This window comes from Phycodurus eques, chromosome 1, assembly GCF_024500275.1.
Source record: "Phycodurus eques isolate BA_2022a chromosome 1, UOR_Pequ_1.1, whole genome shotgun sequence".
Lineage (NCBI taxonomy): Eukaryota > Metazoa > Chordata > Actinopteri > Syngnathiformes > Syngnathidae > Phycodurus > Phycodurus eques.
In genome coordinates, this window is record NC_084525.1 from 30,216,088 (window position 1) to 30,229,380 (window position 13,293).

At 41.9% G+C, this 13,293-nt stretch overlaps 1 protein-coding gene across 7 annotated transcripts in view; it reads right to left on the reverse strand.

Moving 5' to 3' along the window:
* The window catches only part of rtel1 (regulator of telomere elongation helicase 1), a 60,120-nt gene that overhangs the window by 16,149 nt on the left and 30,678 nt on the right, over positions 1–13,293 (reverse strand). For all 7 annotated transcript variants that reach the window (XR_009769276.1, XR_009769277.1, XM_061686871.1 and 4 more), the window contains 4 exons: positions 10,872–10,912; positions 10,688–10,773; positions 9,627–9,704; positions 6,736–6,813 (listed from right to left, as the gene is read on the reverse strand). Coding sequence is in view for 5 of the 7 variants with exons in the window: in XM_061686871.1 (XP_061542855.1) it covers positions 6,736–6,813; positions 9,627–9,704; positions 10,688–10,773; positions 10,872–10,912 (283 nt within the window). In the remaining 2 variants the exon portion in view is untranslated. The remainder of the gene's footprint in view (positions 1–6,735; positions 6,814–9,626; positions 9,705–10,687; positions 10,774–10,871; positions 10,913–13,293) is intronic.

The following is a 13,293-nucleotide window of genomic DNA, read 5'->3' on the forward strand; positions in this document are numbered from 1 at the left end:
CTAGGTGCTGGGCTTTCTCCCCTTCTCTTTCTGCCTAAGAACCCGCTTTCGACCTCTCCTTTGTCTTCGACCCACAGTAGCTGACTTTCCACCGGGGCCCTGCAGGTTACCGGTATCGGACGTTGTTAACCCGTGCCACGACCAATCCGGTATGGAATTCTTTAGATGAAAAAGTATTTACCCCCCTTAGTTAAATCCCAAATTAATTGTGCCTAATCACAATTTTCACTGATCACACCAAATCTTGATTACCTCCAGACCTGTTCAATTGAGAAATCACTGAAAAAGAATCTGCCCCAACAAAATCATGGAAAAAAAAAAAATCAAAAAAAATCTAAAAAAGCTGCAACAAGATGATATGATCCAAAGAAATTCCAGAACAGTCGAGAAATAATCGGTCTGAAAAGGGTTACAAAAGTTATTTCTAAAGTTTTAGGATTTAGGCGAACCAGAGTGAGAGCAATTATCCTCACATGGAGAAAACATGGAACAGTGGTGAACCTTTCGAAGAGTGGCCAGCCAAGAAAGATTACCCCAAGAGAACAGCAATGACTGATCCAGGAGGCTACAAAGGAACTCAGGACAACTTCTAAAGTACTACAGGTCTCCCTTGCCTCAATTAAGGTCATAAGGACTATAAGGAAGAGACTGGGCAAAAATGCCATCTGTGGCAGAGTTCGAAGGCGAAAACCATACTGACCAAAAAAAACCAAAGGCTCTTCTTACTTTTGCAAAACACATCTGAATGACTCCCAAGACTTTTTGGAAAATATTATATGAACTGACGAGATAAAAGTTGAGCTTTTTGGTAGGTGTGTGTCTCGTTACATTTGGCATAAATGTAGCACAGCATTTCAGAAAAGAACATCATATGAACAGTCAAATATGGCGGTCATAGTGTGATGGTCTTGGGCTGCTTAGCGCCTTCAGGACCTGGACAACTTGGTGATAGATGGAACACGGAATTCTGCTCTTTTAACAGTAAATCCTTAAGGAGAATGTTCAGCCATCAGTTTGTGACCTCAAGCTGAAGCTCACTTGGGTTTCTGCAGCAGGATAGCGATCCAAAACACACCAGCAATCATGTCTTAAAAAACAACAAAACAAAGGTTTTGGTGTACCCTATTCATAGTCCAGACTTTAATCCGATTGAAATGCAGTGGCATGACATTAAAAAGGCCATTCATGCTCAAAAACACCCCTTTTTTAAAAATAGTTTTTTTATAAACTAAATTAAAAAATTCTGCAAGGGAGAGTATCTTCAGAGAGATGTGAAAGACTCATTGCCAGTTATAGAAAACGTTTGATTTGAGTTGTTGATGTTGAAGATGGCCCAACCAGTTATTAGGTTTTGGGGGACATTACTTTTCCCACACAGGGCTAAGGAACTTTGAATAGTTTTTTTCTTTAATACTGTACAGTGCCGTGAAAAAGTACTGGCCCCATTCTAAAATTCTTATATATATATTTTTTTTAAGATCATCAAACACATGTAAATCGACAAATATAGACTTTAAATACTTATGGTCAGAAGTCCAGATCAATGGTGAGTGTGGAAGTAAAAAACAGGTCCAAGCAGGTTGGAACAGGTAAAGTAAATATCAGACAAATAACATTAACCTAATAAATTAACATCGCAAAGAGAAATTATGCAGAAAAGATGGAAAAACAGTTTACTGCTAACAACTCTGTCAGTCTGGCATGGATTACAATCGTTAACCAACTACAAGCAACCATCCCCTCAAGCAGAGAACAATAAAGGACTAGCTGACGACCTGATTACCTTCTACTGCAGCTTTGAAAAGGAAACTTTCACACCCCACACCCACCCAGCCGCACCACTGACCACCATCACACCTCTGATTCCCCCCTCCTGCGTTGACCATCCACGAACAGGATGCAGGTCTACAATATTGTTTCTGGTGTCCTTTGACAGCTCTTTGGTCTTGGCCACAGTGGAGTTTGGAGTGTGACTGTTTGAGGTTGTGGACAGGTGTCTTTTATAATGATAAGTAGTTCAAACAGTTTAATACGGGTAATACGGGTTAATACGGGTAACGAGTGGAGGACAGAGGAGCCTCTTAAAGAAGTTACAGGTCTGTGAGAGCCAGAAATCTTGCTAGTTTGTCGGTGACCAAATACTTATTTTCCACCATAATTTGCTAATAAATTATTTAAAACAAATCAGACTGTGATTTTCTGGATTTTTTTTCTCATTTTGTCTCTCATAGATGAGGTATACCTATGATGACAATTATAGGCCTCTCATCTTTTTAAGTGGGAGAACTTGCATAATTGGTGGCTGACTAAATACTATTTTGCCCCACTGTATATAGCGCTTTATCTACACAATCACAGTATCCAAAGCGGTTTCCAAAGCCTCACATTCACCCATTCACACACACATTCATACACCAATGGGCGACTGCTGCCATGCAAGGTGCTGCCAGGGCCACTGGGAGCAAATTAGAGCACTTCGACATGCAGACAGTTGGAGCCAGGATTCGAACTAGCAACCCTTCCGTCACCGGGTGACCTGCTTGTGTCTCATCGGTGGGTAGGTTAAGGACTCAACGTATTATAGCGTTTGGTTCCATTACTTTCATTGTAAAAATTCACCAGTATCGTGTGAAGTTACCTTTCGTGACAAAATGCTGAGTGCCGGTATGTACCCTCGTACTCCTCAAAATAAAAGGCTACATGCTTAAAACTTGCACATATAAACGATTTGACGTGATAAAACAGTCGCAAGTAACTATTTTAACAATGCTGTATTTAACATTTAGCTGAAACAATAATTAATGAATATTGAGTCAATTGGGTTAGTTCCACACACATTGCCTTTTAGTTCATAAGTTTGCTATTGATACTGGTTATAAAGAAGCCCGAGTCAAATGTTCATTTTAGTTTATGCTGCAGGCTGCTAAGAAAATTGATGGACACCCTTTGGACACCCTTTATTGAAACAATGCAAACTTTTTTTACCCAGACCCCTAAAAGAATTTGAATCAAGAATCATTTCACCGGAATCACTCAAATTCAAACGATGCCCAACCCTACCCCTCAGCCTTGGCCCAATGGTTAAGATCATCGCCTGCCACCGTTGGGGACCGAGGTTCAAGACCCCGACTGGACCATCCACCAACATCCCCCGGACTCACGGCTATGGTGTCCATGAGCAAGACACTGATACCCCAAAATGCTGCCCGGGCGCTTCAGCTGCCCCCTGCTCCAGTGTGTTCCACTAACATGTGTATGTGTTCACTGTGATGGGTTAAATGCAGAGAACAAATTTCATGTGCATGCATGGATGTTCATGACAAGGTAATTCTTCTTCTTCATTATTCTTGGGGACAGCTAACGACTCTGTGTCAGTCTGGTGAAGATTACAAACGCTGACCAACTACAAGCAACCATCCCTCTAGAGAGAGCACAATAAAGGACTAGCTGATGACTTCAATACCTTCTACTGTAGATTTGAAAAGGACATTTTCACACCCCACACCCAGCCAGCCGCACCACTGACGACCACCATCACTCTTCTGACTTCCCCTTCTGCGTTGACAATCAATTAATAGCAGGTGAGACGTATGTTCAAATAACAAAAGATCAACAAAAGCGGCGGGCCAAGACCTTGTTTCCCCAACCTGCCTCAAAGTCTGTGTGGACCAGCTAGCTCCAGTCTTTACAGAGATCTTCAATAGATTTATGGAAATGTGTGAAGTACCATCCAACACTATACCATCATCCAAGTCTCCAAGAAATCTGCAATCCCGGGTCTGAATGACAATAGCCCTGTTGCCCTGACATCTGTGGTAATGAAGTCCTTTGAACGCCTCGTGATCGACTACCTCAAGAGCGTCACAGGGCCCCTGCTGGATCCCCTGCAGTTTGCCTACCAAGCAAACAGGTCTATGGATGACACAGACAACATGTTCTACACAGTAGTCATTGAATCGGTCCAGTTGGGTGCTGCTACAAAAAAGGACAAACTCCGACTACAAGGGACAGTCGGGACTGCTGAAAAAAATCGTTGGGAGTCTATTACCCACTCTTGAGGACTTGCATGCTGCCAGGACTTAGACAAGAGCATGCAAAATCCTCTTGGACCCTCAACATCCTGGTCACCACCTATTCCAGCTCCTTCCCTCAGGTAGGCGTTATCAAACAATGCAAACCAAAACCAGCAGAGATTCCAAAAGCTTCTTCCCTCTTGCCACTAACTTCTTAAACAGTTGACTTACAATGTGACTGTAACAGCTGCCATTTGGACATCTCTGTTGAGACCCTACTACATTATTGATGTACTCACTGTAGTAGTCTAGTCACTCTGCACTATTTTCACATTTGTTGTTGACCAATACTGTTCACTCAAGCGCTTGAGAACTAAGTGCACCATTTGCACAATTGTCACTGTTCCAGATTATCGCACTACGAGTCACTTTAAACTGCTTGAATTTCCTGAGAACCATCTACAAAATTGTTATATTATCAGCATTATCACATTACTGGTAACCTTTCATTGGTCAATGACTCTCCGTAATATGTTTTTTATGTTCTAAAAGTATATTTTGTCACAATGGCTGTCTGTTGTCGTTCAAGAATGACTCCAACTACCGGATACAAATTCCTTGTGTGTTTTTGACATACTTGGCAAATAAAGATGATACTGATTATTGTGATTCTGCTTTTGTCGACCAGAAAAACACTTTTATCCTACGGTGCTCCTGGAGCGTCTGTGGCCTGTTAGCACATTCTGTCAGTATATAATCGTGTTGGAGTGACTTTGTCTCACAGCTGCCTTTGGGGACATACCCTCGGATAAGCGGAGGAAAATAGATTGGTGGATTGACACTGGGTATGTAATGTATAGACAACCCCAATTCCAATGAAGTTGGGACATTGTGTTAAACATAAATAAAAACAGAATACAATTATTTACAAATCATGTTCAACCTATACTTAATTGAATACACTACAAAGACAAGATATCTAATGTTCAAACTGAGAGAGAGTAGAAGAGGCAAGTGTGGTGGACCAGGAATTAGCAATGATTAGTACGGGGGAAGTTAGAAAGGCATTAAAGAGGATGAAAAATGGAAAGGCAGTTGATCCTGATGACATTTCTGTGGAGGTATGGAAGCATCTAGGAGAGGTGGCTGTGGAGTTTTTCACCAGTTTGTTCAATAGAATTCTAGCGCGTGAGAAGATGCCTGAGGAATAGAGGAAAAGTGTGCTGGTGCCCATTTTTAAGAACAAGGAGGAATTAAGGAATTATAGAGGAATTAAGTTGATGAGCCAGATGAGCTCTTTCCCATAATGAAGTTATGGGAAAGAGTAGCGGAGGCTAGACTCAGGACAGGTGGCGGAAATGAAGATGTTGAGGTTCGCTCTCAGAGTGACCAGGTTGGATAAAATTAGAAATGAGCTCATCAGAGGGACAGCCGAGGTTCGATGTTTTGGAGACGAAGTTAGAGAGAGCAGATTTCGATGGTTTGGACAGGTCCAGAGGAGAAATAGTTAGTATATTGGTAGAAGGATGATGAGGATGGAGCTGCCAGGTAAGAGAGCTAGAGGAAGACCAAAGAGAAGGTTGATGGATGTCGTGAGGGAAGACATGAGGGGAGTTGGTGTTCGAGAGGAGGATGCAGGAGATAGGCTTACATGGAAAAGGATGATGCCCTGTGGCGACCCCTAAAAGGACAGCCCGAAAGGAAAAGAAGTAAATGCAGTTCGGCGCTAAAGCCATAAGTGCAACTTGAAACTCTACTATGCAAAGCAAAAGCCATTTATCAACAACACCCAGAAACGCCGCTGGCTTCTCTGGGCCCGAGCTCATCTCAGATGGACTGATGCAAAGTGAAAAAGAGTTCTGTGGTCCGACGATTCCACATTCCAAATTGTGGATGTCGTGTCCTCTGGGCCAAAGAGGAACAGAACCATCCAGACTGGTATGAACGCAAAGTTAAAAAAGCCAGCTTATGTGATGGTTTGGGGCTGTGTTAGTGCCAATGGCATGGATAACTTATACATCTGTGAAGGCACCATTAATGTTGAAAGGTACATACAGATTTTGGAGAAACATATGCTGCCATCCAAGCAATGACGTTTTCATGGATGCCTCTGCTTATTTCAGCAAGACAATGCAAAAGCACATTCTGCACGTGTTACAACAGCATGGCTTCATAGTAAAAGAGTGCGGGTACTAGACTGGCCTGCCTGCAGTCCAGACCTGTCTCCCATTGAAAATGTGTGGCGCATTATGAAGCGTAAAATACGACAACGGAGACCCCGGACTGTTGAACAGCTGAAACTGTACATCAAGCAAGAATGGGAAAGAATTCCACCTACAAAGCTTCAACAATTAGTGTCCTCAGTTCCCAAACGTTTATTGAATGTAGTTCAAAGAAAAGGTGATGTAACACAGTGGTAAACATGACACTGTCCCAGCTTTTTTGGAATGTGTTGCAGCCATAAAATTCCAAGTTAATGATTATTTGCTAAAAACAATAAAGTTCACAAGTTTGAACATTAAATATCTTGTCTTTGTAGTGTATTAAATTAAATATAGGTTGAACATGATTTGCAAATCATTGTATTCTGTTTTTACACAATGTCCCAACTTCATTGGAATTGGGGTTGTATAAAACATGTATCTATATGTAAAACAACCAAGACAAAATAATGAAATTCAAATTTTAAGTACAACCAGGATCCTTATCCATGAATATTCACCTTTCCTCGACACACTGCAGCAAAGATTCCGCCTCGAGATTGGGAGTCACTGACTTTGTTGTAATAACCCCCAATAGTCTAAAAATAGAAACAACACACATACAATACCTACTTTTTTACATGTTCAATATTATTGCAAAACATTCATGAAAGATTTTGGTGAACAAAATAAATTAGGGGATTCGTTAGGGATGCACGATAATTTTTTTTCCACGGATAACATAACTTGCTGCTTCTCTCCAAACCGATAGCAGATAGACGATAATTTTTTAAAATTGTTTATATCAGTGGTTCTCAACCATTTCTAGGCCAAGGACCCCCAAAATGATGGAAAGCTGGAGCAGGGACCCCCTTCTTATGTATATTGTATACAATTGTATTTTATATCAAACTGGTCATATAATAGAATGGCTCTTTATTCATCCATCCATCCATTGTCCGTGCTGCTTATTCTCACTGGGGTCGTGGGTGTGCTGGTACCTCCTGGCTAGAGGTGGGGTACACCCTGTACTGGTCGCCAGCCAATCACAGGCGACATATAAACAAACAACCACTCACATTCACACCTACGGACAATTTAGTGTCTTCAATCAACCTACCATGCCTATTTTTGGAATGTGGGAGAAACCGGAGTACCCAGAAAATACCCACGGAGCCACAGGGAAAACGTGCAACCTCCACACAGGGGAGGCTTACAATTGTATTATATCATATAATTTATTGTCATATATCATGTGTATATAACATATAATGTAATATAATAATAAAAGAATGCCTTTTTATTGTCCCTATACACAAGTATAATGAGACTGAGATGAGATGCGATGTAAATGTACTTTATCATTGTGCAATCAATACTACAGTGCCGGGAAAAAGTATTGGCCCACTTCTCAAATTCTTATATTTTTGCATAGTTTCTTCACTTAAATGTTTAAGACCATTGAGCAAATGTAAATAGAAAAATATAACCAAAGTGAACTTAAAATGCTGTTTTTAAATGGTGATTTCATTTATTAAGGAAAAAAAAAATATTCAAAGTTACCTGGGCCCTGTGTGAAAAAGTAATTGCCCCGTAAACCTCATAACTGGTTGGGCCAGCAACAGCAGTAAGAACTGAAATCAAATCAACTGACATTTCTATAACTGGCACTGAGTCTTTCACATCTCTGTGGAGATATTTTGGCTCACTCTTCCTTGCAGAATTGTTTTAAGCAAAAATGGAGGGTTTTCGAGCACAAACGGCCTTTTTAAGGTCATACCACTACATTTCAATCGTATTCAAGTCCGGACTTTGACTACCCAGCCCAAAACCTTGTTTTTTTAATTTTTTATTTATTTATTTATTAAAAAGCAGTACAGAAGTTGACTTGCTGGCGTGTTTTGGATTGTTGTCCAGCTGAAGAACTCAAGTGCACGTCAGCTTGAGATCACAAACAGATGGCTGAACATTCTCCTTCAGGATATTCTGGTAAAGAGCAGAATTCATGGTTCCATCAATCACAGCAAGTTGTCCTAGCCCAAGACCATCAAACTACCACCACCATGTTTGACTGTTGGTATGATGTTCTTTTTCTGAAATGCTGTGGTACCTTTTTGCCAGATGGTTCGCTGGAAATTGCTTTGTAATAATCTTTTCCAGACTGATAGACTGTTCTTGAATTTGTTGGGATCATGTCATTTTGTTGCAGGTGTTTTTTAGATCTTTTGTCCGACTTGATTTTGACAGACAGATACTGTATAAATTATTTATTGATTGAACAGGTCTGGAGGTAATAAGGCTTGGATGTGATCAGTGAAAATTAAGTTGTGATTAGCCACAATTTATTCATGATTTAACAAGGGGATAATTACTTTTTCAGACTGGGGCAGGTAACTGAATATTTTTTTTCCTTAATGAAATCATTTAAAAACAGCATTTTAAGTCCACTTGGGTTGTATTTGTCTGATATTTAAATATTTTTGATGATTTCAAACAGTGTCCCAAAACTATACAAAAATAAGAATTTCAGAAGGAGGCCAATACTTTTTCACAGCATCGTATAGTATTGATAAGTCGAACTTTTTTTCCGCTTCTTGAATAATACACAGGTTTAAATATTCATGTTCTTTATTTTTACACAATATAAGAACTGACGAACGTTCATGTTAATGTTTGTTTATTTGAAGACATTTGAATTTGTGGCTGGGCAAAGAGTGCCAGAGCGGAAAGGTGTGTTGGTGTTGAGAAAACGCGTCATTAGTGGATACATACTCGCGCTTTCCCTGCCAAACGATGGAGGGCCATTGTGTGTTTTGATGTTAATTTCATTTGGAGATGACATAAATTTATTGTCCAGTGCGTGAATGTTGGAACATAGGAGCAGCGTTTGCAGGGGTTAGCTGTTGTTACCTTAGCTGTAAGCCCATCAAGACAACCGTGCTTTTGCAAGCAGCCAAACCGTCCCCCCGTGTTCCTCTGTCGGCTTGAGCAGCTAAGTGAGTCCGCTGCTTCGTAGGCCGCTGGGTCTTATCGCGAGCGTCGTTACGAACTCAAAGGTACTGGATGATCTTAATTCCAGCAAGTGCTGGTGATGATAAGACATTTTTAATGCAGACATTGACTATTTTTGGTGTCACAGGTAAATAATTTTGGGCATAATATCCATGACTGTAAAGAGTCAATAACAGGCAGGCGAGTGGTGTCCAGCACAGCGGTGAAAAATGCGGCTGTTGTTATCGGTCCAGTTTTTTGGGGTATCGGACCAATGAGTGTGACAACGCCCGACGCCCCCCGACCCCCCCCAATATCAGGTCAATTGTTATCGTGCATCCCTGTATGAGGTTTTACAGAAAGGTGGTTTGTACCAAACGCAGAGGTATTTTGCAGAAATATATACCACATTTACATTTACCTCAGTAAAAGCTCCCTTCCCTTTAGGTTCGACAAACATTGGCTTTACACTTTCAATGCGATCGGCATGTCCATTGTCCTGGTGAGAATTATTGCAATTTTATAGTGGAAATACAGTACATTGCCAAAGGTATTCACTCACCTGCCTTGACTCACATGATTTTAAGTGATATCCCACTCTAAATCCATATGGTTTAATATGATGTTGGTCTTTCTTTTGCAGCTCTAACAGCTTCAACAGCTTTCCACAAGGTTTAGGAGTGAGTTTATGGGACTTTTTGCCCATTCTTCCAGGAGCTTATTTGTGAGGTCATACACAGATGTTGGACGAGAAGGTCTGGCTCACTGTCTGCTCGAAATCAACCCAAATATGTTCCATTGGGTTAGGGCAGGACTTGTGCAGGCCAGTCAAGTGTATCCATACCAAATTCTGTCATCCATGTCTTTAAGGACCTTACTTTGTGCACTGGTGCACAGATATGTTGGAACAGGTAGGGGTTATGTCCAAAATCTCTTGGTGTGCTGAAGCATTCAGAATTCCTTTCACTGGAGCTCATAAGCTAATATTTTGGATATTTCCAAGAACATTTTGGAGATGGTCCCTTCCTATTCCAACATGACTGCGCATATGCGCACAAATGAAGGTTCATAAAAACATGGATGAGAGAGGTTGATGTGGATGAATTTGACTGGCTTGCACAATCCTGACCTCAACACTTTATATAACACTTTTGGATGAATTAGAGTAGGGACTGAGAGCCAGGCCTTCTTCCAACATCAGTGTGTAACCTCACAAATGCGCTTCTGGAAAAAATTTCATTAATTCCCATAATCACACTCCTAAACCTTGTGGAAAGCCTTCCCAGAAGAGTTTATGTTGTTATAATTGCAGAGGGTGGAGCAATTTCATCTAAACCCCTGTGGATTAAGAATGGGATGTCAATCAAATTCATATCTGAGTCAAGGTAGGTCAACAAATACCTTTGGCAATACAGTGTATTTTGACACAAAGGATAAAACATTTAAAACACAAAATATAATAATAAGTTAATCTTCACTCACTCTCCAGAACTCCAAAGTTTTTTCCATTAAGTAGAAGGAGGGAAAAAACAATAGGAGACCATGGGGTACAATCCGGGTAAGGTTTACTGAGGAGACAGCAAAAGAATAGGGTTGTTCGCCGAGATAATCATTGTGAGGGTTCATGAATATTGCATTAAAACATTGGTATGCAGTTTGTACTTACCCACAGTGTTTCCTAAAGACGACAAATTTTCAGGAACAAATCTTGAAGAGAAAAACATTTAACCTTGTTAACATTAAGGGCTTTTCACACCGCATTTGCTCCATGTGAAAGGTCCGTGCAGCTGCGCACAAGTACGACGGCACCCCGTGCGGCCAATGCCAATATTTGGAAGTGCTGACGTAGCAGCCTACAAGGAAGTCATGAGGCTATCAGCTCTTAAACTAAACTCAGAGCTATTTTTTCTCTCATCATTATAACTGTCCAAACAAATGTACCTTTAGTTGGATAAAGCATTAAAAATGCACAAGAAAATGAAGAAAGGGTGGTCTCATAATTTTTTCCATGACTTAATACATTTTACAAAGCTATAAAGCTTAAGCTAGACACGTGTTCTTAAGTTCAGGAAAAGGAAGAAAAGGGATATTTGTTCTGCACAGCTAACAATGTCGAGAGCAGCTCGTGAAAACACAGGGCTTGACACTAAAATTTCTTTGCTCACCAGCCATTGTGGCTAGTGGCTTCCCAGAGTCACTACCCACTCAGCATTTTTACTAGCATAATTTTTTTTTGTTGAATAATTATGATCCAAATGATTAAAAGTACTCTGGATTTCCTCCCACATTCCAAAAACACACAAGATAGATTCATTGAAGACTAAATTTCCCATAGGTGTGAATGTGAATTGCTGTTTGTTTTTACAATATATGTGCCCTGCTATTGGCTGGCGACCAGTTAAGGGTGTGGCCTGCCTCTCGCCAGTCAGGTGAGATAGGCTGAGCACATCCTAAAGCGACCCGTCAGGAGGATAAGCAGTACTGAGAATGGATGGATGGATGATTAAAGCTAGATGAAATAACTAGTCCTATATACTAGCTATTGAAAACTTTCGATTTGTAGCCACTGGGTGTTTGCAAACAACTCGAAAGTAAATGCTGAAGCTTTTTTTTTTAATAATCCAAACATGCATAGTTATTTGGCTTACTACAAGTTTATTTTTTTAACAGTGTTGCTGCTTTCAAAATGTATAATAATTCATCCATCCAATCCAAGTTCGGGTCACGGGGGAAGTACCTTTACCAGGGATGTCCAGACTTCCCTCTCCCCAGTCACTTCATCCAGCTCTTCCGGGGGGAACCCGAGACATTCCCAGGCCAGCCGGAAGACATGGTCTCTCCAGCATGTCCTGGGTCATCCCCGGGGTTTCCTCCCAGTGGGACGTGCCCGGAAAACCTCATCAGGGAGGCATCCAGGAGGCCCAGCCACCTCATCTGGCTTCTCGCAATGTGAAGAAGCAGCGACTCTACTCTGAGCCCCTCCCGGATGTTTCTCACCCTATCTCTAAGTGAGAGCCCGGGCACCCTGCGGAGGAAACTCATTTCGGCCGCTTGTATCCGGGATCTTGTTCTTTCGGTCACGACCCACAGCTCGTGACCATAGGTGAAGGTAGGAACGTAGCTTGACCGGTAAATTGAGAGCTTCCCCTTTTAACTCCTTCACCACAACGGACGGATACAAAGTCTGCATCATTGCACCGATCTGCCTGTCAAACTCCCATTCCATTCCAGTCTTTGAGTGTACTTTGTCTGTTCCCTCACCTTGGACCTGTTTGCCAAGGGTGACCCTATCAGGCGCGTGAAGCCCCAGACAACTTAGCTACTAGGATCATCGGGACACAGAAACCCCTCAACCACAATAAGGTGACGGCTCCAGGAGGGGTATAATAATTCAAACTACTACTAAATTCCAAGATGGCGCCTACCAGTGTGGTCGCCTCGGTAACGCGCTCTCTAGTATTGTCTTTGTTTTTGTGTTTTTCGTCCGTCTTTGGAGACCTTACACGACTCACTTACACAAGGGGAGACCTGCTAACCATCAAGGAGGCTACTCCGGACTTTCTGTCACCAACTTTCTAAAATCCGCTCAGTTTTTTCCTCGAGTTACTCACCGGAGCGTCGTCCGCGGTTTTCGGCGCATGGATGCGGAAGCGGCGCCACAGAGGAAAACGAGCCGGCATTCAGGTGAAACTCCGCAAGAGAGGACACAGATTGGCGTTCCCGTCGATCCACCTCGCGAATGTAGGCTCCCTACCCAACAAAATGGACGAGCTTCATCTTCTGTTAAAGACCAGTAAAGACTTCGGACGTTCCGCGGCCATGTGCTTCACGGAGACCTGGCTTTGCGACGCTGTACCCGATGGCGCCGTCACGCTTCCCGGCTTCAACATTCATCGAGCGGACCGCGACATGGAATCATCGGGGAAAACGAAGGGCGGCGGGATATGCCTCCATATAAACGAAAAATGGTGTACGGACGTCACGGTGCTCAGCACACACTGCAGCCCGCATTTGGAGTCGCTGTTTTTGAACTGTAAACCATTTTACTCGCCACGTGAGTTTGCATCGTTTATACTGGCTGGAGTCTA